Source organism: Gymnoscopelus braueri, assembly GCF_963280865.1.
Source record: "Gymnoscopelus braueri genome assembly, chromosome: 20".
In the NCBI taxonomy this organism is placed as follows: domain Eukaryota; kingdom Metazoa; phylum Chordata; class Actinopteri; order Myctophiformes; family Myctophidae; genus Gymnoscopelus; species Gymnoscopelus braueri.
This window is the reverse complement of record NC_137622.1, coordinates 39,583,056-39,610,674: the sequence shown is the minus strand read 5'-3', so window position 1 is coordinate 39,610,674 and position 27,619 is coordinate 39,583,056. Positions and strand designations below refer to the sequence as shown.

At 42.1% G+C, this 27,619-nt stretch overlaps 3 protein-coding genes across 5 annotated transcripts in view; 2 read left to right on the top strand and 1 right to left on the bottom strand.

Annotated features, from left to right (window-relative positions):
- st3gal5 (ST3 beta-galactoside alpha-2,3-sialyltransferase 5) overlaps window positions 1–24,743 on the top strand; it is a 56,349-nt gene extending 31,606 nt beyond the window's left edge. For both annotated transcript variants that reach the window (XM_080415319.1, XM_080415320.1), the window contains exons 3-8: window positions 5,037–5,169; window positions 5,895–6,107; window positions 7,007–7,140; window positions 12,070–12,256; window positions 15,133–15,291; window positions 17,159–24,743. In XM_080415319.1, coding sequence (XP_080271445.1) covers window positions 5,037–5,169; window positions 5,895–6,107; window positions 7,007–7,140; window positions 12,070–12,256; window positions 15,133–15,291; window positions 17,159–17,431 — 1,099 coding nt within the window. In that variant the 3' untranslated portion in view covers window positions 17,432–24,743. The remainder of the gene's footprint in view (window positions 1–5,036; window positions 5,170–5,894; window positions 6,108–7,006; window positions 7,141–12,069; window positions 12,257–15,132; window positions 15,292–17,158) is intronic.
- polr1a (RNA polymerase I subunit A) overlaps window positions 1–27,619 on the top strand; it is a 445,779-nt gene that overhangs the window by 116,348 nt on the left and 301,812 nt on the right. The window lies entirely within an intron of this gene.
- slbp (stem-loop histone mRNA binding protein) overlaps window positions 1–27,619 on the bottom strand; it is a 234,777-nt gene that overhangs the window by 25,263 nt on the left and 181,895 nt on the right. The gene's annotated exons all lie outside the window — the stretch shown is intronic.

Sequence of the window (27,619 nt, the reverse complement as noted above, 5' to 3'; positions counted from 1 at the left end):
CGCAAGTACAGGCGTAATGTGGTCCCTTTTCCTGGTGTTCGTTAGGATTCTGGCTGCTGCATTTTGAATAAGTTGCAGCCGCTCAGTAGTTTTCTTGGGTAAGCCTGTATAAAGTGCATTACAGTAATCTAATCTTGATAAAACAAAGGCATGGGTAAGTTTCTTAGCGTCCTCTAAGGAGAGGAAGGGTCTAACTCTTGCAATGTTTCTCAGGTGGTAAAAAGCTATTTTAGTGACATTGCTTATGTGTTTTCCAAAATTGAGGTCGGAGTCGAGGATAACACCCAGGTTTTTCACAGTTGGTTTTACCTGTGCGGACAGATTTCCGAGTATATTCATGACTACAAGCTTTTGAGCATCTGTGCCAATGATGAGAATTTCCGTTTTATCTTGATTTAATTTCAGGGAATTGCTATTCATCCACTGCTCAATGCTGGAGAGGCAGTTGAGCAGGGGATGAAGTGAGTCACTGTTGTTTGGGTCTACGGATAGATACAGCTGGGTATCATCGGCATAGCTGTGGAAGTGGGCACCATGACTACGTATAATTTCTCCAAGTGGGAGCATGTAAAGGGAGAATAACAGTGGACCGAGGATCGAGCCCTGGGGGACACCAAATAGGGAACTTCGCTTCTCTGAGACATAGTCTCCAAGACTCACAGAATAGTTCCGGCCTGTGAGGTAGGTGCGGAACCAGTTCAGTGTGGGTCCTGAGAGGCCAATCCGGGTTTCAAGTCTGTTCAGGAGTATTCCGTGGTCGATGGTGTCGAAAGCGGCACTCAAGTCGAGGAGGACAAGGACAGAAGCTTTCTTCAGGTCTGTGCTCAGTCTGATGTCATTCATGACTTTAATAAGTGCTGTCTCTGTGCTATGTCCGCCTCTGAAACCGGACTGAAACTTTTCGTACATGTCATTTTTATGAAGGAACAGCTCTAGCTGTTTCAGCACTGCTTTTTCCAGAATCTTACCTACAAAGGGCAGGTTGGAAATTGGTCTGTAGTTGATCATAACAGAGGAGTCTAAATTAGGTTTTTTGAGTAATGGCCTAACTAAAGCGGTTTTAAGTGGGTCTGGGAAAGTGCCTGATGTTAGGGAGCAATTAACAATGTCCAGAAGTTCATTGATAAAACAGTCTACTGTCTCTTTAAAAAAGGAGGTTGGGATGGCATCCAGTGAACATGTGGAGGATTTTAGCTCAGAAATAATTTGACGGGAGACGCTGTTGGAAGTGCCAACATGAAGCCATTAAGACCAGGAAAGCATCCGTTTACATTTATTTTGGCTTTTCAAAAATTGCAGATCTACAAGCTCATGCGCTACGAGCTTGTAGATCTGCAATTTTTAGGAATAAGAGTTGAAAATGAGTGCAAAATTATTATTTTTCAAAGCGTTTGAAAAACGTTTTGAGATGGGGGTCCGTGGCCAAATACATATCATTTTTGGGGGTCCTTGACATGAAAAAGTTTGAGAACCACTGATTATAGCAACATGCGTTTTATTTTATTTTATTTTTTTAACTACGGATTTAGAAGACATTTGTAGAATCCCCCATGCAAAGAATTGAGTTAAAATATTCCTTTAAAAAAAAATACATATATATATTCAAAGATTTGCCGATTTTTCTAAAATAGCAGATCTACAAGCTCATAGCGCAGCACTCGGTGCAGCGCTATGAGCTTGTAGATCTGCTATTTTTGAATAGCCAAATAAATGTGAAAATGACACAGATGCGTTCCCGATCTAATTGCCTTAAGCCTGTGTTGAAGACATATGACCCTCGCGTGTGTGTGTGTGTGTGTGTGTGTGTGTGTGTGTGTGTGTCTGTCTGTCTGTCTGTCTGTCTGTCTGTCTGTCTGTCTGTCTGTCTGTCTGTCTGTCTGTCTGTCTGTCTGTCTGTGTGTCTGTGTCTGTGTCTGTGCGTGTGTGTGTGCGTGTTAGTGCTGTTTAAGCCCCATGGCATAGCACACTAATCCTAGCAGTGCTTCTGTCGGCTGTTTTCACGGACACACACAGACAACGCAGAATGTGTTAGGAAAACATTCACTATTAAACTCATAGCGTTGCCGCAGTGGAAGCTCAACTAACTGACAGCAATGACTTAACACTTAACTGCACTTCTACATGGTCACTTAACACTTAACTGCACTTCTACATGGTCACTTAACACTTAACTGCACTTCTACATGGTCACTTAACACTTAACTGCACTTCTACATGGTCACTTAACACTTAACTGCACTTCTACATGGTCACTTAACACTTAACTGCACTTCTACATGGTCACTTAACACTTAACTGCACTTCTACATGGTCACGTGTGTGTGTGTGTGCAGGGCTGTATTATCCATTGGGCCCTTGGCTCTCAGGGGCCCCCTAGGCTCTCAGGGGCCCTTCGGGGGAACTGGGCCGCGTGGCCATCGACAATTTACTAAAAGGAAATGTATAGGTTAATCAAATATCCAATGAGTGTATCCCCCAAGATGGACTTTTACTAGTAACAGAGTATTTTTATATTGCAGTATTGGTACTTCTACTTAAGTAAAGAATTTGAGTACTTTTTCCACCACTGCTTACAGCACTGTTTATCAACCTGTGGGCCGGGGCCTACTGATGCCCCCCCCCCCCCCCCCCCCCCTCCAAATAATTAACAAAACAGTAGGATTTTGATCATATAAAATAGTAAATAAATGGTAGTCAATGGAACCAAATGGGTTGTGCACTCTCAGAGTTAAAATTAACACTGAGGATCTTACGGTGTAGATTGGGGGGGGGGTGCCAGGGATAACTAATGGTATCAAATGGGGGGGGGGGTCTGTGGACTATTGCATGTCAGACTGGGGGGGGGGGGGGGGTTCCTTGAAATTCGAATCGCTGGTATACAGTATCGTTGCTGTTGGGAGGAAAAGCTCCAAAACTGTTAGTTTTCAGGATTCAAATTCAAAAGCAGCATAAAAATGGCCGATCTACAAGCTACTTCTGTGTGACACTGTAGTTGTAGTATGACAAAGTAGGCATTAAAGTGACACTATGTAACTTTGATGAATAAAATGTAATGTCCGATCTGTAAGGTAGAGTATGTTAATACAATATAACTGATACAATTGGGGTGGTTGTGTTTTGTCTCCCTGCTCTTCTATCGAGACATTTAGATCGTGCTTCTATAAGGACGTTTCTTTTCCAAGGGGGCGGGATCGAAACAATTAACTCTCGACGCAATTGGTTAGACCTACAAACTAACTACCAATTACAGTCTCCCATACTTGAATTACTGGGCCCTGATTGGTTACCCCCGTCTTCTGGAGCAGGAAATGGATTCTCTACGGAGCGGTGCCAGACCCAAATCGCAGAGTGCATTTTTTTTTTTTTTGCGCTGGCAGATTCGTCTGGTCCCAGAGGCTACAATGTATCCCCTGAGCATTTGTGTTAATTTCGTCGACTAAAACTATGACAAAAAAATGTTCGTCGGCTTCCTTTTTTCACTGACGGAAACAAAATGAAAACGATGACTGAAACTGAGACTAAATGTATTGACAATAGACCGCCGAAGTCTGACGTCATTTACACATCCTTTGTTTGTCTACCTGGTTCGCAGTTTTCCACCCCCGTTCTGAATCCCATACACGTATTTAATATCGCGTCAAATAAGAACTGTGTTCCAAAAATAAACAAATGACCCCGGCGGGTTGACTCTTATGGATATGAAGCATCAACTGACGGTGAGAAAACGATAATGTTACTTCCGCCGAATTAGTTACATTTTCGCCAGAAACAGACTGTATCAAATATAAGTGACTAACTATCATAAACGATACAGAACCTCCTCCCTGACAATAACGCCGACACGCGGTGTTTATTTTTGGACCACAATTCTTATATGAGACGATTCTAAGATGACCCAATGTTATTCTCCATAGAGAAATTACTTCCGCAAACCTGGGGATGAACGAGTGACGTCAGGACTTCGGTGCTCTATTTGGTCAACAAGTAAAAACTAGAGTAAAATGTTAGTGAGGGACTAGTGGAGAAGAGATCCAGTAGAACTAAAAGACGAGTCATTTTATGTTTGGTTGCGCTCGGGTGTCGCGCTCTGAAAATAGCAGATCTACAAGCTCACAACGCGTCGCAGTTGTGAGCTTGTAGATCGGCTATTTTCTGCATGCAACCAAGTGTATCATCAATCAACTGTAGATTAGGCGACTACAATCATTATGCACAGAATGTCCTATTTCACAAGTTTTCAAATGCATACAAATCTTTTGAAAATAGCAGATCTACAAGCTCACAATGCGTCGCGATGCGAATTTAAATTTTTAAATGAAATGAAATGTGGAGATACAGTGAGGTTTCTGCCCGACAGCCTTGATTATACAACAATGACATACAGCATACAACATACAGGTACAACCTAATTGAAGGAATAATCAAATCAATGCAAAGAGAACAGACTGCTGTGTGCTCTGTAGAGCTGAGGATGACACTGTCTGTGCATGAAACTACATTCCATTTTTATTGTTGTAATCCGTCACATGCTCGCAGACAGGTGCTTTTCCTATGATGTGTGTGTGTGTGTGTGTGTGTGTGTGTGTGTGTGTGTGTGTGTGTGTGTGTGTGTGTGTGTGTGTGTGTGTGTGTGTGTGTGTGTGTGTGTGCGCGCGCCCGCGTGTGGATTTGTATTCATATGGGGACCTACAACAATTCTTGCTTGGCTGCCCAAATGGCAACTTTGGGAAACTTGGCATGAACCTTGATGGCCCAGGCTGTGACGGATGGACTTCCTAACCCTGATTATGAGCATACAGATGCTTAATTTAGCAAAAAAGAGTATCATCACTTTTTATAATTAATTTCACAAGCTAAAATTGTTCTTGGTCTCTCTCTCTCTGTGTGTGTGTGTGTGTGTGTGTGTGTGTGTGTGTGTGTGTGTGTGTGTGTGTGTGTGTGTGTGTGTGTGTGTGTGTGTGTGTGTGTGTGTGTGTGTGTGTGTGTGTGTGTGTGTGTGTGTGTGTGTGTGTGTGTGTGTGTGTGCGCGCCCGCAGGCGTGTGCTGGTGCTTCTCGTGGTGGTGGGTTTGGTGAGTTTGGCCGTGGTCTCTCTACCACTCTTTGAGACTGAAACGGAGACAACCAAACCTCTGGCCTTGCATGTCGACGTAGATCCGGAACACCGACAGGTACAACTGCAATAGAACACATAAAACACGATAGAATAAAACACAGTAGAATAAAACAATAGAATACAATAGCATAACGTTTTTTTTATAGAATAAAGCACAATAGGATTGAAATTAATGTTTAATTTAATAGAGTGGTAGTCTGTCAAGAGGAATATAATCCAACAAATGAACCAATGTTTTAACCACATGAGCCCTATATAATATCATTTGTCTGTAAGACGAATAGCAAAAAGTAGCCGATCTCCAAGCTCAAAAAGTGTTGCGAATGCAACACGTTATACTTTTTTTTAAATACATTTGCCCAAAATAGGGATGCCAGGGCTGCAGCACCCCCTGAAAATAATAATTAAAAAAAATAAAATATATATATATATTATAACTTTTTTTTCTGGAAAACTTTATGAACTTAAATACAAATACATTGGACATATAATTGTAATACTAGTCATTAAGCTACTATAGACTGAGACCTTCACCCAGACAGTACAATATTATAATGAGCTTTAGCGAGGACCAATTATATGAAGATAGGTTGAAAATTGGTTAAAAGTAAGTACTCCAGTACTTTAACTCAAGTAAAAATGTGATGGAGCAACTTTCACTTGTAGTTGAGTAATATTTTGGACTAGGAGTATCGATACTTTGACTGAAGTACTGGGGTTTTGAGTACCTCGTCCATCACTGACCGTCACTGCCTGCATTGACCTGTGTTTTGTTTTCAGCTCGTGCACACGTACGTGCACAGCGTGCTGGAGGCAGAGTGTCAGCCCAGCAACACCAGGCGGAGCTTGTTGGCCCGACTTCCTGCTTCCAGTATGGAGACCACGCCCTTCCTGTCCAGTAAGGACATGCCCCTTCCCAACCACCTCTTCCTGTACCCGCCCCCTTTTGGATTCAGAGGACTGAGGCGCAAACTGGAAGACCTGCTTAAGCTGGTGAATAATAATGATGATGATGATGATGATAATAATAATAATACGTTGTTGTCGGGCAGCAACCTTCTCCATATTCTAACTGTTTGTGTTTTTCCGTAAATTACTTGAAAACTTGATCATAATACAGCGTCACACAGAAGTATCAAAAGTAGCAGATCCACAAGCTCGAAACGCCGCGTTTTTGAGCTTGTAAATCTGCTACTTTTGCTTTTTTTTATTTGAATTCTCAAAAGTGTTGGACTTTTTTGTTTTGGTTTCCACCAGACAGAGACCAATAGAATAATAACAACAATAATAACAATAACAATAATAACTGCAAAAGATTCCCGACAGGCCAGGTTGCCTACCCAGGGCTGTGTTGTGACCTGTTGTAGTGCCGCCATGAGGCCGATTTGAAACATTTGATGTGCCAGATCTTCCTTGGGCTCCTCGGAGTGTGCGTGCAACGTTTCACACCAATCGGATGCTGCATTCATGATTTGTGGCATTTTGTGCAAAACAGGCCACTCCTGCGATTGGATTGGAAGCCAAACGTGGCCAATCGGAATGTAATTTGAGAACTCCGACAGATACTTTGTGATAACACATGACAACACATGACAACAACAGAGATAATGTACACCGATTTGTGTTAGGTTTGGGCAAAATCTCTAGGAGTAGTAGCAAAGCAATTGTTTTGCAAATATCTGTCTCATGGTGGCGCTATAACTGGCCCATTTGTAAACATTGGGGTGGAGGTTCTTCCTTTGCCTACTGGAAGTACTGTGCGTGCAAAGTTTCCCGCCAATCGGTCCATCGGTGCTTGAATGAAATCTGAAAAGTCTGACACATACATCCTGATAACATGACTACAATTAATTATTAATACTTTGTTGTTCTTTGATGAATTCCTTGTCAAGCTGCCAGACTCGGACTCCACGCCTCAACTGGACACAAAGAAGGAGTGTCAGCGCTGTGTGGTGATGGGAAACGGAGGCATTCTGAGAGGCCTGGAGCTGGGTCCACTTATTGACCGCTTTGACACCATCATCAGGTCAGTTAGCATGTCATCCCTCTCACCACTATAGGGCTGGGCCATATGGACAAAGTCAAATATTAGGTCGCCACCAGTGGTGTAAAGTAACTAAGTACATTTACTTAAGTACTGTACTTAAGTACACTTTTGAGGAATTTTTACTTTACTGGAGTATTTCCCATTTTCTGTACTTTTACTTCTACTCCACTACATCTCAGATAGGCGGGTGCATATATGAAAAAAAAGCACCTTACCCCCAAAAAATTGGAACAAAAGGTTTCTCAACTGTTTTTTGTAGTATGCGGTGTCCTGAATAACATACTAAAAGTCTACCAAAGTTTGCCCACTTTTAAGGTGTTATTTTCAAGATGGCGTCCAAGATGGCCAAAAAACAATAAAATAGCTTAATTCCTTCATTATTTATCCTAGACAAGTACTTTTTGTGTCTAACCCCATGTTTTGGGGGCCTGGGAATCCATTGGACTTGTCCAAATTGCAGAGATACAATTAGATAATTGTGAAATCCTATATTTTGTTTGAGACTCTATTAACACCCTCTGAAATGGTCACCCGTTTCAAGTTAACTTAACTAATTATATAATAAATGTCCAACAACTTATATATTTTTTTTTACTGGAACAAGGCTTTAAGATATCCTCAAAACACAACACAACTAATAGTCACCATTTGCAGAAGGTGGTGGCAGAGAATATTGTCAGTTGCAATATAGTATTGTTTTCAATATTGCCCAAACTAAATTCATCTTTGACTATACACCCCACTCAAAAACAATTTCTTGCATTTTGAACCAATCTCTCTGCACCCCTCCCCTTACCCACCCCACAGGAACTTCAAAACTCCTCCCCTACATACACGAGAATATTTATTTTTCTCGTGGACTAGCGCAGTGTCATCTTGTAGACACACGATTTTGAAAAACATTGAATAGATGTTTATAGAACTTTTTAACACATTAGGAAGGCAATCAGTGTGAGTGTGCAAAGAGGGATGGGGTGGTTATGGAGGTTAGTGTAGAGCTGTCAGAACTGGGTGCCTAGACAGAGGGGAGTATGCGGGGTGGGTCTGGTCTAGAGTTTAGTGGGCCTAGGGTTCCCCTCAGTAGCCTGGTAAACACCCCCTCCCTCCGGAAATCTCATGCATTGCATTGCATTTGGTTTCAGGAAGGAGGGTCTGGGATTGCTCACAGAGTAAAGCTGCCCGAACCGCTGCGCATACGAACCAATCAGCGGCTGCTAGGGGCGGGATCATCCAATCACCTGCCTAGTATCTTGAAAAAATGAAACTCCGTCTGTCATCGATTCTGCGCCCGAAGTCTCAGATGCAAGTACGCTGTGAAACAAAATGTGTGTCGCAAGCTTCTTCCATTTGACGGAGTGAGGTTATCCCCTCAGGTGGGTAGAGGGGAGTATGGGGGTTACTGGATTGCTCCCTGGGCACTTGGAGCACAGAAGAGCAAAGTTAGGAGCCAAGGAGACCCTGAGCTTCTGATCTCCCCCATGTCCTCCACGTGGTGGTGCATGACTGTGTGTCAGGCATACAAGGGTGTCTATGTCGGACTGGCTCACAGGAGAGTTGGTGGTGGCTGACCATTAATATTCCCAGGGGCCCCCAGTGACTTATCAATATGGCACAGAGCGTCCTCTCCCCTCTCCAGAACAGCTCCAGAACAAAAAAGATTTGTATGCCGAAAGCAATGCTTGTTTGTTGGATAGCAGCAGGGACACAGCCCCTTATGGGCGTGGAAGTCGGTTAGATTGGGATTGTATGGGGAGACTGGAGCCCAGGGCGTCATGGGCTGTCCCCTATACGTACCTTCTTGCTGTTACAATTATCCAGAAAAAAAGATCAAGGTTCAAGCTTATTGCCAGCAGTACCAATCACAAAACAAAGACATGTGAAATTAATTTTGCACTAAAACCTCACACAACTACTCACAGGAATAAAGAGATGTCTGTGACAAGCAAATCTGAACCTTATCCACGCCACACTCCTCCACCACCCCTGCCTAGACACCCAGTAGAAGACACTAGATACATGTTGTGATAGCTCTGTACTGACTTGCACACACCCTCTCTAGGCCCACAAGTGGACATTTTTTCCTACTGAGTGTAGCGTTGTGAGCTTGTACATCGGCTATTTTCACAATGTTTGCATCTTTCTTACCTAATATTTGAGATAATATATATATAGATAATATAGTCTTAAGAGTAATTAAATTGTAACTTTAGAAATGTGCAGATACCCTGTATACACTTATACTGTATGTTGGTTTGTTTACTGTCGAGTGAGAAAACAATGTTGCACATTAAGCTAACCATCTGGGGACCCCCCAAAATCATTTGGGGGACCCCCAGTTTGGGAACCAGACACCTTTACAAACAAATTGGTGAAGACATTTCTCGGTAAGGAATTTCTTCCAAGATTTGTGTAATATTCCCAGTCTATCACTTGGCAGCCATGTTTTTACAAATGTCACAGTACCACCCAGTAATAATGAATTTATTCCTTATTGGTATCCAAAGAAATTTTGAAAGCTTCAACAGAATGTGAATTACATGTATAGGTGATGAATTCACCAATCCTGGGCATTATGGCGTGTAGAAAAGGGAGAAATGTCCAATTACATCGTTAAAAATGCTTATAAGCAATTGCTTCAATAGTTAATTGTACTTATTATCACTTGACTATAATGTATATATGCTAATTGGATTATTAGATCACCAAAACATGGGGTTAGGCACCATAATTACATGCAAATAATGAAGGAGTAATGGTCTTTTAAGGAACTGGTGGCGGCCATCTTGGAAATTTGACATTTCTAATGATCAGATTTCATTACACCTGATACTGCAATAAACCATTGAGAAACCTTTTGTTCCAATTTTTTGGGGGTCAAATCATATTTGCACCCGCCTAAGAGGCAAATATTGTACTTTTACTCCACTACGATTATTTGAAAATGTTAGTTACTAGTTACTTTGTAGATTTTGATTCTTTGAATCTTCTCATGTTCTCCAGGTTAAACAGTGGTCCTCTTCTTCTCATGTTCTCCAGGTTAAATAGTGGTCCTCTGCTTGTCATGTTCTCCAGGTTAAACAGTGGTCCTCTTCTTGTCATGTTCTCCAGGTTAAATAGTGGTCCTCTGCTTGTCATGTTCTCCAGGTTAAACAGTGGTCCTCTTCTTGTCATGTTCTCCAGGTTAAACAGTGGTCCTCTCCTTGTCATGTTCTCCAGGTTAAACAGTGGTCCTCTTCTTGTCATGTTCTCCAGGTTAAATAGTGGTCCTCTGCTTCTCATGTTCTCCAGGTTAAACAGTGGTCCTCTTCTTGTCATGTTCTCCAGGTTAAACAGTGGTCCTCTCCTTGTCATGTTCTCCAGGTTAAACAGCGGTCCTCTTCTTGTCATGTTCTCCAGGTTAAACAGTGGTCCTCTCCTTGTCATGTTCTCCAGGTTAAACAGTGGTCCTCTCCTTGTCATGTTCTCCAGGTTAAACAGTGGTCCTCTTCTTGTCATGTTCTCCAGGTTAAACAGTGGTCCTCTTCTTGTCATGTTCTCCAGGTTAAATAGTGGTCCTCTCCTTGTCATGTTCTCCAGGTTAAACAGTGGTCCTCTCCTTGTCATGTTCTCCAGGTTAAACAGTGGTCCTCTGCTTGTCATGTTCTCCAGGTTAAACAGCGGTCCTCTCCTTGTCATGTTCTCCAGGTTAAACAGCGGTCCTCTCCTTCTCATGTTCTCCAGGTTAAACAGCGGTCCTCTTCTTGTCATGTTCTCCAGGTTAAACAGCGGTCCTCTCCTTCTCATGTTCTCCAGGTTAAACAGTGGTCCTCTCCTTGTCATGTTCTCCAGGTTAAACAGCGGTCCTCTCCTTGTCATGTTCTCCAGGTTAAACAGTGGTCCTCTTCTTCTCATGTTCTCCAGGTTAAACAGTGGTCCTCTCCTTGTCATGTTCTCCAGGTTAAACAGTGGTCCTCTCCTTGTCATGTTCTCCAGGTTAAATAGCGGTCCTCTTCTTGTCATGTTCTCCAGGTTAAACAGTGGTCCTCTTCTTGTCATGTTCTCCAGGTTAAACAGCGGTCCTCTTCTTGTCATGTTCTCCAGGTTAAACAGTGGTCCTCTCCTTCTCATGTTCTCCAGGTTAAACAGTGGTCCTCTCCTTGTCATGTTCTCCAGGTTAAACAGTGGTCCTCTTCTTGTCATGTTCTCCAGGTTAAACAGTGGTCCTCTCCTTGTCATGTTCTCCAGGTTAAACAGTGGTCCTCTCCTTGTCATGTTCTCCAGGTTAAACAGTGGTCCTCTTCTTGTCATGTTCTCCAGGTTAAACAGTGGTCCTCTCCTTCTCATGTTCTCCAGGTTAAACAGTGGTCCTCTCCTTCTCATGTTCTCCAGGTTAAACAGCGGTCCTCTCCTTCTCATGTTCTCCAGGTTAAACAGTGGTCCTCTTCTTGTCATGTTCTCCAGGTTAAACAGTGGTCCTCTCCTTCTCATGTTCTCCAAGTTAAACAGTGGTCCTCTTCTTGTCATGTTCTCCAGGTTAAACAGTGGTCCTCTCCTTCTCATGTTCTCCAGGTTAAACAGTGGTCCTCTGCTTGTCATGTTCTCCAGGTTAAACAGTGGTCCTCTCCTTCTCATGTTCTCCAGGTTAAACAGTGGTCCTCTCCTTGTCATGTTCTCCAGGTTAAACAGTGGTCCTCTGCTTGTCATGTTCTCCAGGTTAAACAGTGGTCCTCTTCTTGTCATGTTCTCCAGGTTAAACAGTGGTCCTCTTCTTGTCATGTTCTCCAGGTTAAACAGCGGTCCTCTGCTTGTCATGTTCTCCAGGTTAAACAGCGGTCCTCTTCTTGTCATGTTCTCCAGGTTAAACAGTGGTCCTCTGCTTGTCATGTTCTCCAGGTTAAACAGTGGTCCTCTCCTTGTCATGTTCTCCAGGTTAAACAGCGGTCCTCTCGGGGAGTTCAGTGTGGACGTGGGGAACAGGACCAGCATCAGGATGAGTTACCCAGAGGGCACGCCCCACCATTGGCCCGACACGGACCCCCACGCTCTGTTTGTAGCCGTGGTCTACAAAGCCGTGGATCTCAGCTGGATCTCTGCCATCATCAACAGACACGCTGTGGTGAGTAGTACAGCTCTCTCTCTGTGTGCGTGTGCGTGTGCGTGTGTGTGTGTTTATGGACAGGTGTGCAGTGGTGGAAAGTAACTAAGTACATTTACTCAAGTACTGTACTTAAGTACAATTTTGAGGTATTTGTACTTTACTTGAGTATTTCCAATTTCCAATACTTTTACTTCTACTCCACTACATCTCAGAGGCAAATATTGTACTTTTACTCCACCACAATTACTTGAAAACTTTAGTTACTAGTTACTTTTCAGATATAAATTATGATATTACGAAACATACATTAACCACTTTAGCCCTATTTTATACATAGGCTATTTGAAAATAGCAGATCTACAAGCTCACAACGCGTCGCTTTGCGACGCGTTGTGAGCTTGTAGATCGGCTATTTTCAAACATTTTTGTACTTTTACTTTTGGTACTTTAAGTACATTTTGATTCCAGTACTTCTGTACTTTTACTCAAGTAAATTTAGAATTCCGGACTTTTACTTGTAACAGAGTACTTCTACAGTGCAGTATTGATACTTTTACTTAAGTAAAACATTTGAGTACTTTTTCCACCACTGCTGACCGTAAAGTAAAATATAAGAAATAGACGTTTACAATTAGAAAAGGATTCAGGGTTGGGGTTAGGATTAGGACTAGACATTGAGAGGTTAGGTTTAGGGGATGGAATTAGAGTAAAACCTGGTTTATACATAGATGCGGCGTGCCAGTGTCATGCACCGAAAAATAGCTGATCTACAAGCTCACGACGCTTGGAGATCTGCTATTTTCCGGCCCTAGGTTTGTTTGTTTTTTTGTAAGAGGGGCAATCATAAAATTGTCGTCCTAAAATGTTTATGTCCTCACAAGTATAGTAATACAAACCTGTGTGTGTGTGTGTGTGTGTGTGTGTGTGTGTGTGTGTGTGTGTGTGTGTGTGTGTGTGTGTGTGTGTGTGTGTGTGTGTGTGTGTGTGTGTGTGTGTGTGTGTGTGTGTGTGTGTGTGTGTGTGTGTGTGTGTGTGCGCGCGCGCGCTCTCGTCTTTACTCTGTAATAATACTAATAATTGCATAGCGCTCACACACACTCCATGCAATTATCTTGGCTCCAGTGACATGCTGGGTATTAACCCATCAAGACCTGAAACGCATCTGTGTCACTTTAGGTTTCTTTGGCTATTCAAAAATAGCAGATCTACAAGCTCATAGCGCTATGTGCCGCGCTATGAGCTTGTAGATCTGCTATTTATTTTTTCTATATATATTTTTTAAACTGTTAGGATTTAGACAATTTTTAAGAATCGCCTCAGGTCTTAATGGGTTAAACGCAGGCTCTGTTGTGAAGCCAGATTCACACAGGACGGGGCTTGGTACTGTAGACTGCACACAGCTCCCAGCTCTGTCACTGTCATTTGTATGAACGCTCAAGTCGTCATTTACAGTTGTTCCGTCCTAGTGATCCACCGTTTGTTCTGCTAAAACTTGAGAGCTGAGAGCAGGGCCTAAATCGCTCTCTGTGTTCGATGCTGTAAAGGACCGGACTGCAAGGAGTAACAATGATAATAATATTATAATTATAATATAATACTTTATTTATATAGCACCCTTCAAAAACAGGTTACAAAGTGCTTTACAATAACAACAGTTAACTCTTTAACTGCCAGAGCAATAGCTTAATAGTGTGACACCGCTGCCAGCGAAAAACGAGCGATTTTACAGACCTTTGAAAAATCATGGAATATTTTCCTTGATCGCCGTCCTCGCGGCGATCGCCTCATTACGCGCACGGGGGTCTCGGGAGTCTCGAAATTTAAAAAAAAATGGTCGTAGTAATCTGTTGCCTAGTTGTGGCCTGTTGAATGTGGCTTGTTTTTGTCAACAAACAAACAGGAACGGAGATAAAGCCCTTTCCCCACAGGAAATACACAGGAAGTGAACAAGAGGTTTATTTTAGAAATGACGTCAATTCCGGGTCTGTCGTCATCTGGCAGTGAGAGCATCACTCATAGGCTAGCGAACAGCGCCACCTGGTGGGAAACCCGTGAAAACACATATCTCGTCAGTGGCAGGCAAAGCGTTTTATATATATATATATAAATATACAATAAAAATCGGAAATGAATGGGTTATTTAGTACAGGTCGCAGGTCACAGCTGCTAGGGAGTAGAGTAAGCCTTTGTTTTATGACAAATGGTTTATTGTTTTCCTTTAGCCATAGGAATGACCCTGGCTGGATGCATGTCAATGGTCCATTGTGTGACCTGCTAAGTACTGTAGGTGTAGTAGACTGTCAGATGTTCTGAAGCAGTCCAAAGTAGTGGTGGGAAAAAAAAGGTTCATTTCAGTGAACGAACGATTTCGTTCGCGTTCACGGCAATGATTCGTTCAAATGATTCGTTCACGTTCTCGTTCAGTAGCGCTATTTTCTAGTATTCAAAATTTACTCGAGTAGAATCACAAAAGTATTGGCATCAAAATATACTTAAAGTACCAAAAGTAAAAGTACTAACATATTTGAAAATAGCAGATCTACAAGCTCACAACGTGTCGCATCGCGACGCGTTGTGAGCTTGTAGATCTGCTATTTTCAAATAGCCTAGGTATAAAATAGGGCTAAAGTGGTTAATGTGTGTTTTATAATGTGTGTAAAACACCATCGCGGGAGCGTTTTTTTTTTACGTCGCGCGTCAGAAAGTGAACGAGCTCGTTCACGGCAAATTAACTAGTTCTTTTTAACGAATCGATCATGAACGACACATCACTAGTCCAAAGAGAAGGTTTGGATAACAGTGGCTGATGGATTCATGAACTAAATTACGGTCTGTCTGTCTGTCTGTCTGTCTGTCTGTCTGTCTGTCTGTCTGTCTGTCTGTCTGTCTCTCAGTCCCTGTGGGACAGGCTGTTCTTCTGGCAGAAGGTTCCAGATCTACTCCCGCTGGGCCGTAAGAAGATCAGAGTCCTGAACCTAGAGGTGATCAGAGAGACGTCAGTGGACCTACTGCAGTTCCCTCCACCCAAACCCCGCCTGTGGGGCTGGGACCAGGTACCTTACAGCACTGTTTAACCCTAATCCTAATCCTCCACCCAAACCTGGGACCAGGTACGTTACAGCACTGTTTAACCCTAATCCTAATCCTCCACCCAAACCTGGGACCAGGTACCTTACAGCACTGTTTAACCCTAATCCTAATCCTCCACCCAAACCTGGGACCAGGTACTTTACAGCACTGTGGGTGGGGCTACCAAGGGCCCAGCATTGGCCTCTGAAATTGAGTCTATATAGGAAGTGAGTTCAAGTGACAGTTCATATGAATGGCCTGTAGTTTCGCTGTTTTACCCCTGCTGGTGTCAGAAAGAATTTCTCTCAATGCAAGTGGGTGGGTTTTTGACGAACTTTAGACTTGATTTTATTACCTTAATAAACATTGTCATAAATATGATATGCTTCCAGTCGCTAGTTTAAAGTCTCCTTTCAATCATCATGATATGTGTTTTGGTAAATTATGGTCCCCTAGGAGGGGCGGGATGATTATATTGACAAGCTAAACAACCAATAGCATTCATTCCGCTCTTGATTGACAAGCTACCCAACCAATACTGGTCTGGTTGCATTCTGCCAGGATATGATGTGATACAGAAAGATGGCGGATTTGAAATTCCTGAACAATCTGCTTCATTTATGGTCTGTAGAAACCAATGGCGTGGCTTTGTCCATTCTTTTTTACAGTCTATGGGGGCTACATATCAGACTTCATCAGACTCAGTTGAATAGTGGAAATAGCAGATCAGTTTTATTTGTATAGCACATTTCAACAACAAGGGAATTCAATGTGCTTTACACAGAACATCAGTTAAAGGAAACACAATTATACAATTAAAATAACAGATACAGTAACAGTGCAGAAGAGATAATAAAATACCTCAAACCGGAAAGAAAACATTTTTTAGTTACTCCGCTGAGCCCTCTACAGATCCGGTAATTTTTTTTCTATTGACAAGAACTGTAGAGGGCGCAGCGGATTAACTAAAAAATGTTTTCCTTCCGGTGAGATATTTTACATTTTGGCCAAAAAGTGTATTTTAGACGTGAGGTGGGGGGCTCAGAGTGTTCCCACTTAGAAGAGTAGGCTTTCAACTCCATAAAACCGTCTTTGTTTTGGTGAGTAGCGAAAGTGTATTTTTAATTTTTTACTGCAGACGAGAGGCTGCGCAGCCTGTGGTGCGGGCGCATTGGCTTGAAAGTCCTATAGCCTTAAGGCATACATGGGCAACTGGCGGCCCGGGGGCCACATGTGGCCCCCACCTTCACTTAATGTGGCCCGCAGGTTAATATCGGAATACTGATATATTATTGATTTCAGCTGTTACAATTCCAAACATGCAAACATGACCCGCTTTAATAACTTCAGTCTATATTAGTAGCTTAATGACTAGTATTAAAATTCTATTGTCTTTTTTATGTCAAATGTATTTGTATTTACGTTCAAAAAGTTAACATAAGTATAACTAAATGCTTTTGAAATGAAATAAAAATGTTACTTTTCAGGATTCCAAATTCAAAAATAGTGAAAACCAAAAGAAATCTGGATTACAATTCGAAAATAGCAGATCTACAAGTTCAACACGCGTCGCAGTGCGATGCGTTTTGAGCTTGTAGATCGGCTATTTTTGCTACTTCTGTGTGACATAGAATGGCGAAGTACGGCATTAATTTACGAAAAGAGTTAAAATGTGGAGATAAGAGGAGTCTGCCCAACAGTATAATGCAACGTGTCCCTCTGGAGAGAGTGTGGAAATATAGTGGCCCTCTCCATCATCAAAGTTGCATCACCCCTGCCTTAAGGGGAACTCCCTCTAGGCTATGAATCAGAGCTAGGTGTGACTATACACACTGTGTGCCCCCTTTGCAGAACGTGCCCACCCTGGGCGTGACGGCGCTGAACCTGGCCAGCCTGCTGTGCGACGAGGTCAGCCTGGCGGGCTTCGGCTACAACCTCTCGCGGCAGGGCGCCCCGCTGCACTACTACGACCGGCAGCCCATGTCGGCCATGCTGCAGCAGACCATGCACGACGTGGACAGAGAGAGGGCGCTGCTGAGCGGCCTGGTGCAGGAGGGGGCCGTCACGGACCTGACGGGGGGGCTCCACTGCTCCTTCTGCGCGCCCCCCCAGCTGAAGAAATAAAGTCCACCCACCCACCCACCACCGCCAGAGCATTAGTGGTGAAAGAAGTACTATTGCAGTTTTTTTGTGAGTGTTTTTTTTACCAGCTTGCAAGCAGGCTGGTCTCTGAAGAGACTGAGCACTAATCAAATGTGTTCGACATGTTTTCGCTCATTGGCTGTCCTTTAAAGGTTCTGACATTCATTTTCACTTTTTAAAATTTGTATGTTTTTTGGGGGGGTTTTATGACCTCAATTACACCAAAAAAAACTGAACTTTGAACATTCAGTGGTCTGGGGTCTTCTGATTAATTAGGCTGAAAAGTAATCTGTGATTGGCCCTTGGAGTGTGAAGTCATAGGCCATTAATCCCGCCCACTCTCCTCCTCGCCCCTCCCCTTTCCTTTCCTTTGGGGGGGGGGGGGGGCGGAGCAGAGGTGATGATTGACAGGCAAATCCCTCAACAGCGACACCCGCAGGCAAAGATTTCTTTTTTCATTGCAGTTGAAAAGGCTTTAGAAATGTGAGAGAAAAACACCTGCAATGGATAACTGGAGTGGAATGTTCAGTTAAAACTTTGTATACACGTTTGAAGGACCATGACAAAGACTTTTAATGTGTTGTAAAACTGAATGTCATGAAACCTTTAAGCCAATGGGCCCACCCATCTGACCACTTAACACGGCAGCCCTGAACGCTTTATAGAGATGTTCAAGTGGGCCCTGATATACCAGGAAAAGGTTGAGAACCACTGATCAATTCAAGACGTCCGTTTGAGTATATATGCCTGCATGTTTTTAGTCTGCCTAAAGACCTTCCTCTGCTCCACTTGCTAATAAAACAGTCTATAAGGGGTTAACTCATACTGTTGCCATTTACCTCGGCGACGTTCTAATGCTTAATTTATGCTCCGTCGTTTGACGGCGCAGCGCGGCAGAAATACTAGATCTACAAGCTCGTAAGGCATTGCGTCCGCTACATGTTGTGAGCGTGCAGATCTGTTCGGCTGTTATCGGCACGCAACACCGTCAAACGACGACGTACACATCGGGCTTAAAGCGGTTTTGTGTCTTTGTCAACGCTTTGCTCTGAACTAGTCTTAAAGGAACACTTTGTCCATTTTCAACCTATTTAATTTTATTGGCCTTCACTAATGCTCACCATCTAATGAGCATTAGCGAGGATCAATTATGTGAAGATAGGGTTGAAAACGGGTGAAGTGCTCCTTTAGCTGTTTAGTCATCACATTAGAAACCTTAAATCCTGCGATGGCAAAGTTTTTCTGAAGCGTCATAGTTTCAAAAGTATTGCAAGTGCAGCGTTTCAATATGCATTGTCCTTCTTCTACTGCCGTGGTTCTCAAACGTTTTTAAATTCCAAGGGACCCCCCCCCCCTTAAAGGGATAGTTCACAAAAAAAAAGATTTCATGTAGACATTTGTTTTGTTTTTGTCGCATTCCTAAAGCCAATAATTTGCTGACCGGCGGAAAGATGCTAATGTATCCGGTAGGAGACTCAAAGTTCACTCTTTGAGTCTCCTACCGGAGGCGCCGCCGGTCATCAAAATATTGGCTCAGGAATGCGACAAAAACTAAAAAAAATCTCCAATGAATTCAAGGCTCCATGAGGTGGGTAATCGATAGGGGAAAAAAAAGTCATTTTGGGGATGAACTATCCCTTTAACTCTCTCCATTTGGTTCCATTTGTGCACTCTCAGAGTTACAGACAAATGTGAAGAAGAACAAATATTTTATCTTAGGGCGAGCGGGGAACGCAACCCTGAGGGTCCATTTTGTAACCCCCCCCGGGGGTCCCTGGACCCCCACTTTGAGAGCCACGGATCTCCTGTATATAATATATGCTCAGCAACTTTGAGTTGATAGCATGATTGGTTATAGAGATATATAAAGCTAACCTACGCATCCATGTTGTAGCCACTAACACTATCTGGAGCATGTCATTATATAGGCCGAACGTTCTGCAAAGATAGCCTAAAGGCCTAAATTATTATACTGTTTGCATAATTCATACATCTCGCGGCAAGAAACGGAAGACCTACAAGCTCACAACGCCTCACACGCCGACACGCCGTGAGCTTGTAGATCGGCCGTTTTTTTGCTTTTTAATCGACTGGCTGTCAGGCAGTGGTGGAAAAAGTACTCAAAAGTTTTACTTAAGTAAAAGTATCAATACTGCAATTTAGAAGTACTTTGTTTTTACAAGTAAAAGTCCGGGATTAAAAATGTACTTGAGTAAAAGTACAAAAGTATTGGCATCAAAATGTACTTAAAGTACCAAAAGTAAAAGTACTAAAATATTTGAAAATAGCAGATCTACAAGCTCACAACGCGTCGCGATGCGACACGTTGTGAGCTTGTAGATCGGCTATTTTCAAATAGCTTAGGTATAAAATAGGGCTAAAGTGGTTCATGTATATTTCATAATATCATAATTTATATCCGAAAAGTAACTAGTAACTAAGGTTTTCAAATAATTGTAGTGGAGTAAAAGTACAATATTTGCCTCTGAGATGTAGCGGAGTAGAAGTAAAAGTATTGGAAATTGGAAATACTTAAGTAAAGTACAGATACCTCAAAATTGTACTTAAGTACAGTACTTAAGTAAATGTACTTAGTTACTTTACACCACTGCTGTCAGGCGAGGAGATGTGCTCCAACCGTGTTGTGTGTGTGTGTGTGTATGTTAAGTTTATTATGTTTTATTGTATTCCTTTGGAGAGGTAGTGCGGTCCAACTTGTTTCTGTTTGAAGCACGTCTTAAAATGTGTGGTACAAGAAGTTTTACTTTTTCATTTTCAAATTTCATGATTCGTTTTTTAACCCATTAAATCCAGGAAAGCGTCATTTTATGATTTTTAACATTGGCTATTCAAAAATAGCAGATGTACAAGTTCACAGCACGCTGTGAGCTTGTACATCTGCTATTTTAGAACTTTTTTTTTGAGAAATCATGAAAGTGTGAGAACTACTGATTTAGAAGGAATGTGTAGAATCGGCCTCAGGTCTTAACGGGCTAGTGTTTTTCCTTTTCTTTTTTTCCCAGTTATTTAATTTAACAAAAATATTTTGTTTTGTTTTTCAATTAAAAAAAACAAAACTTATTTTCGAGTTTTTAAATGAAGTAAATTATAATAATCTTGGTACCCACAGCAATGAGACCTCAGCCTGATATTAACAACACACGCCTACTAACAATACAAAACTGCGCTTTGGAAAGAAGAAATCGTGAAATGTTACTTCTACATAAGTTACCGCTTTCGAAATATTCCCAGCATTATAGGCATAGTTTTTGGGGGGGCGTTTGTATTGCTTGCAAACAGTAAAAGCTGCAAATTAAGGGTGAATTTCTACATTTTTTTAAGAATTTGACAAAGACATTTTCTCTATGATTAACAGTTTAGTTAGTTTGTGAGTTTTGTAAACACACACAACTGTTTCTGTTAGTTGTATTGTATCGTATTTATTTATCAGTTAAACTACAAGTCTCCACTTGTAGTTTGATGATGCCATTGTAGAAGTAGTGGCTCAGACTGAGCCTCTGCCTGATGACCAAAAAGACCTAATATCTCCCCTAGCCGGCCAGTGGGCTCCATGCACAGCAACCATATTGGAAAGAAATTGGGCCTCTTCCTCACTTCCTTCACAGGTTACCCATGATACTAATGAAGGCTCTGTTCCATTCTGGTCAAACAGAGTCAGGGTGCTGAATGTTGTGCATGTTGTTGAGCTCACTGGAAACTCTCTGCTACACCAGTGGGTCTCAAAGTGTGGTCCAGGGACCCCCATGGTTCCTTGAGGGGGTTCCAAATGGCCCCTTCCGGGTGTGTAACTTTGAGAGTGTAATGGTCCCTTATGGGTGTGTAACTCTTGCGGGTCCATTTGGTTCCGTTTGTGCACTCTCAGAGATATGGGGGTCCTTGAAATTAACACGTTTGAGAACCACAGTCAGTGGTGGCTTATCCAACGGGCTTGAGGTGCTGAAGCACAGGGCACCAACCCTTGGGGGGGCACCAAACGGCGTGAAGAAGAAAAAAAAGACGAAAACAGCGAATTTAGAGCGTCCGTTTCTTCCCCCCCCCGGTTGACAAAACGGTGCCGGGGGTTACCGAACCGGGTCCAAGCACCGGGCACCATGAAGGGTTAATCCGCCCCTGACCACAGTGCTACACTAAATGGAACAGATCTTTAATTAGTATAATTGGTAAGACCCGTGAAGGTCGAAGAGGCCCAATTTCTTTCCAATATGGCTCCTGATGTGCATAGAGTTTATTGTGGTTAAGATGTTGGCTTTCCACGCTGGAGAACCGAGTTTGATTCTCGGGCGTTACACCATCCCATATCATGATTTTTTTTTTTTACTGTGAATGTCTGTGCCTCTGTCTAACTAACATCTAGAACAGGGGTCTTCAACGTTTTCAGGCCAAGGACCCCCTAGCTGAGAGAGAGATGAAGCAGGGACCCCCTCTATATCGTATAAAATTGTGTTTCATATTCAACATTTTTTTGTTTACGTGGTCTGCTCTTTTTGGGCGGTGAAACCGCCCCTATATGTGAGGTTTGGATATTTGCACACCAAATCCTGCGCTGTGATTGGCCACAAATGTACCCCCCTAACCCTGCACCGTGATTGGCCAATCACAGTCTATTCATAACTGTGATTGGCTAGGGAAACATGACACATGTGCATAGCCCTATAAATAGGACCATAACTTAAAAAAACCCATAAATGTGTTTTTTTTAAGTTATGGTTTCTTCCATCACTTCTTCCATCACTGTGATGACCACTGTGACCACACCGCCCACTTCACACTGGGTGTGATTTTTTACCTCTTACGCCTCTTTGCCAAAAATAGCCGATCTACAAGCTCACAACGCCTCGCAGCGCGAGGCGTTGTGAGCTTCTAGATCTGCTATTTTTGGCTAAAGTTCTCCTTAGAAAATGGATGCCAGGGGTTCAGGTGGTTAAGGTAAAATAAAAAAATCCTATCACACAAAGATTTGTCGGACCGCCTGTAGTAACTCTGAGGACCCCCTAGGGGTCCCGGACCCCCTGTTGAAGACCCCTGATCAAGTGTTCATGCTACGTTACTCATGTCATACTTCGGTTGACTCCTTTCTCACACTCCCACCGGGAGAAAAAAGAAACTGGAAATGTAGTCGGCTTAATTACTTAATAATTACCTCTGTAATTACCTTCATCACCTTAATTACTTAATAACCATAATTCCACAAGACTACCGTCAGATGTGATGTTATTAACCACTTAAAGAGGTCATTCATTCCCTGGAATGCCGTCTGTTCCACTTGGGTTATTATAAGCCTAATTTTGTTTGCGGTCGTCGGGCGGAAAACCTTGTATCTCCATATTTCATATTGTTTTGTAAATTAATGCTGTTACGTCGTCTTACAAGAGTCATCGCAAAAGCAGTGAAAACAGCAGCTTTTCGGCATTTTCAAAATTTTACAATGTTTTTTAAAATAATGATAATTCAAAAGGAATGTTTTTTGGGACATACAAGGTTTCCACCCGACAGGATGTTGGTGCTAAAACGTTTTGGGGAGAAATGTTTATATTATGGGCACAATTATGGTTCTTGTTTTGGGGGGCTTTTAAGTCAGAGTGCAATAAAATAAAGTTCTGACTGCCATAAAAATGTATTCGGGTGAATAGTTTTTATCCCTGCTTCTGGTCGGACTGAATTAAAACACATGCATTTTATTTTGGTGAAATGTAGGCTGACTGATATGTTTGATGTGTAGGCTATGTTTGATTATATCACAATTTAACAATGTTATTATATTGTTAAAAAAAATCTATGTTAGCCACATTAACCCTATAGGTGTCCCTATTTTGGGCAAAATCTGTCAAAAAAAGAATATTCTTTTTTTATTTGAAGTATAAAACGTTGCTGTCAGGCAAGAAACCTCCATATTTCAACTTTTTCGTGAATTATTGCCCTACTTCATCACACGAGAATGTCGCACAAAAGTGGTGAAAATAACAGATCTACAAGCTCACAGGTTGAGCTCGTAGATGTGTCACTATTTTTTAATATTTTTTAAATAATCATAAAATTGAACATTCCTCCTAACGGGTTAAGAAAATGTCCCCACTCAAATCCTTAGCAATTAGCATGTTACATGAGGTCATGGTTTGTGTTGGCTGTCATCCAAAGCATTATCGTTGCTGTCGCGCAGAAACCTCTTATCTCCATATTCTAACTTTTTTTGTTGTTATAATTAACGCCCTACTTGATCATACTACAGCGTCACACAAAAGCATCAAAAGTAGCAGATCTACAAGCTCAAAACGCGGCGCGAAGCGACGCGTTTTGAGCTTGCGGATCTGCTGCTTTTGATGCTTTTGAATTTGAATCCTGAAAAGTAACAGTTTTGTACATAATGAGGTTTCCACGCGACAGAGACGATATTTTGGTGACATTGTACCGTTTGTTTTATTTTATTTCAGTAGTTTTTTTTTTTGTGTTTGTTCCACCATTACATTTAGCGCTGTATTGATTGCCTTGCATTGTGTTGAATGAACGAAGACCAACCTTTCTGTTAAACCACTTAAACCCTTGAGTCTTAATGAAACGGACTCTACTTAGTTACGACCGTACTTGGACAACTTTTTTTTCCGAATGTCCCCCCCCCAGAAAAGGCATGCCAGGGTTTTAGTGGTTAAACTTAAAAATCAGTAAAAGATGGAGTGATACACAGTTGGGAACAATTTGCCTCGGTTCCATTTTTTTCTTGTTTTTAAAGGAATAGTTCACACAAAAACTGACTTATTTTCTATCAATTACGCACCCCATGAAGTCTTGAATTCATGGAGATTTTTTTTGGTTTTTGTCACATTCCTATAAGCCAATAAAATGATGACCGGGTGTAAAAATAAAACAGATTCCTTTAAGTTTCCTATCGGATACATTAGCATATCTTTCTGCCGGTAATCAAATTATTGGCGTAGGAAAATCTCCATGAATTCAATGCTTCATGGGGCGTGTAATTGATAGAATTTGTTTTGGGTGAACTACTCCTTTAACGTGGCTTGCAGCTCTCTGAAGACATACTGTATCTCCTGTCCACACTGCTATCTTAATGTTTGCTGTTTAGCAAGTTACAACTCTTAGTCTTAAGACTTGGAGGGATCAATTTAATTTGAGATGTTCCATGTTTCTGCCTTTATATAATAGATGTTGACTCATTTTACAGCGATGATTTCTTTATTGTTATGTACAGATAATTATGATGAGTTGACACATTTTACAATGATTGTTTTCTTTATTGTGTACAGATTATTATAAATATTGTTGTAACACACACAGGACAAAGTGAGTCGTCTATATTTGTTTCCACTCCCGTTATGAATCATCATGAATGCGTCAATAAGCGGTCAGTCAATGTGTTGCCCGTTTCCTTTCCTGACTCCTAAGAAAAGTGTGAAAATGTATTAATACATTTTACCGGTAGCAGGAAACCGGTGGATTGTGCAGTCCGGGTAGGGAATGAGGCTTTGCCCCAGGTGAAGGAGTTTAAGTATCTCGGGGTCTTGTTCACGAGTGAGGGGAGGACGGAGCAGGAGATCAGCCGGAGAATCGGAGAATCGGAGCAGCAGGAGCGGTATTGCAGTCGCTGTACCGCACTGTGGTGACGAAAAGAGAGCTGAGCCAGAAGGCAAAGCTCTCGGTCTTCCGAGCAATCTTCGTTCCTACTCTCACCTATGGTCATGAAGTGTGGGTCATGACCGAAAGAATAAGGTCGCGGGTACAAGCGGCCGAAATGAGTTTTCTCAGACGGGTGGCTGGCATCTCCCTTAGAGATAGGGTGAGAAGTTCGGTCACCCGGGAGAGACTCGGAGTAGAGTCGCTGCTCCTTCGCTTGGAAAGGAGCCAGCTTAGGTGGTTCGGGCATCTAGTACGGATGCCTCCCGAGCGTCTCCCTAGGGAGGTCCTCGCTGCACGTCCCACTGGGAGGAGACCCCGGGGCAGACCAAGGACCAGATGGGCGGATTACATCTCCACACTGGCCTGGGAACGCCTCGGGATCCCCCAGGAGGAAGTTGCTAATGTTGCTCAGGAGAGGAAGGTCTGGAGCTCTCTGCTGGAACTGTTGCCCCCGCGACCCGACTCCGGATAAGCGGTTGAAGATGGATGGATGGATGTATTAATACACGCAAAACCTTCTTATGGGGACCCCTGGCACCAAATATTTTCAGATGGGGTCCGTGGCCAAACACATATTCATTTGGGGGGTCCTTTAACATGAAAATGTTTCACCCATTGAAACTGGGAAAGCATTCCGTGTCATTTTAGATTTTTGCGTTGGCTATTCAAAAATAGCAGATCTACAAGCTCACAGCGCGTTGCTTCGCTCATACATTCATACAGTCTTGATATAAAAAAATGTAAATTTACAAATTGTAGATTTAATAGCAACATTTGCACTCTCCACTTAAATTCTACAAAGTTACGTATTTTGTTCCCATGTGCGTCTTCCACCTTCTGTGGCACGAGAGCTGTGTCAGTGGTTTGTAAGCACAAAGTTTGGAGTTCGAGACCACCATTAGGCCTGATTTTCACATTTCCACTCTCCATCTATATTATAAAAGGTTAACTATTTAGTTCTCACTTGCATATTCCATGCCAGCGTGGCACAAATTATTAAGGTCAGGGGTTTATAAACCGAAGGTACCAGGTTCAAAACTAAAAAACAACTCGTTAAACAACTCAAACAACTGAATTCAAACTGGTGTGGTTTAAATGGTTCATATGCCTCAATACAAAACTGAAACAGCAAATCAAACTGGGGACAGAATAAAAACACAAGTAAAAAAAAAACCAGTCAGCTCAATCTAATAATATAACAGTTGTGTTTCTTTACATATTTTAGAAATATATCTTCTTAGTTCTAGTTTTAATTTACAATTGTGTACCTTTTGTTTTGTAGTTGATGACCCATAGGGTTTCCTGTTTGCTGCTACCTGTCTTGTCTTGTCTTGTCTCACCCTGTCATTTGCAAATGTTTTTCAACTGTGTCTTGTTAAGCCCTAGCCAATCGTGTGTTGATTGTCCATACATATGCACCTGTGTCTCCAATGTGTTTCTGTTTGCCCTTCACTGCCAGTCTGTTTGTTGTATGTAATTGTCTGTGAGTATCTTAGTGTTTGACCTAGTCTCCTTGATTCGTGCATGCAGGCTACAAGTGAAACTTGCAAGTGCCTTCCTAGTCCTTCTCATGCTCCTTGTGTTCCCTGGTTTTTGTCATAATAAAAAAAGAAAACTCCTTGTATCTGAACTGCTCTGCCTTGGTCTTTCTGTCCTGCACTCTCTCCTGACTCGCATAGTGACAGCAGTCTTCATTACTCTTGGAGTCTCTCATTCTCCCCTCTGACATTTTGGCTTTGTCTTTTGGTTTGCATCCATCATCCAACTCCTTACTTCTAAGACATTTTAATTTCAATGACCCCCATGTCTCTGAGAGTGTACAAATGGACCATTAGGGGTCAATTTGGTTCCATTTTGTACACTCTCGGGAGTTACAGAAATGTAAGGGGACATTTAGAACCCCCTCAAGAAACCATGAGGGTCCCCCGGACCCCACTTTGAAAACCACTGCTTTACACACATCCACTACAGATTCTGCAGACTAACTCACTCATAAACAATTAGTTAATTAGCCTTTGTCTTTATATTCATAATCAATTCTGTGTTTAAGTGTATTTCTCTTATTTTGTTTGAACTCTGAGCCAGGTTCACACTCTTGATTAAAACTGCTAGTTTTGGTCTTCTGAAATTGATAAGTGACTTTAAGATATGACAATAACGAATATGTGTTTTGATAACATTAAACATCCCTGTTTGCTCTCCAACCATCTGTTGAATTTTTTTTTCAACAGATGTTTTTTAACAATAACCTAAAACTCAAAAAAGTTGTGTCTTAATGAACCCTGATCATCAGTGAATCTAGTAGATTCAGTTATTCTGTCAGGGGGAGAGGTGTTTGCTGTAGACTTTCAACTTTTGACCTGCCACCTCTCCCTTAAACTTCAAATATTACCTCGAGTTTCTAATTAGTGTGAAAAGCCTGGTGGCGCAAGAGAAAAGGAGAGACCTCGCAGGTGGAAGGTTGGGGGTTTGAATCTTGGTCCTGGTAAATCTCTATCTTTGCTCTTTTTAAGGAGAGGAGCG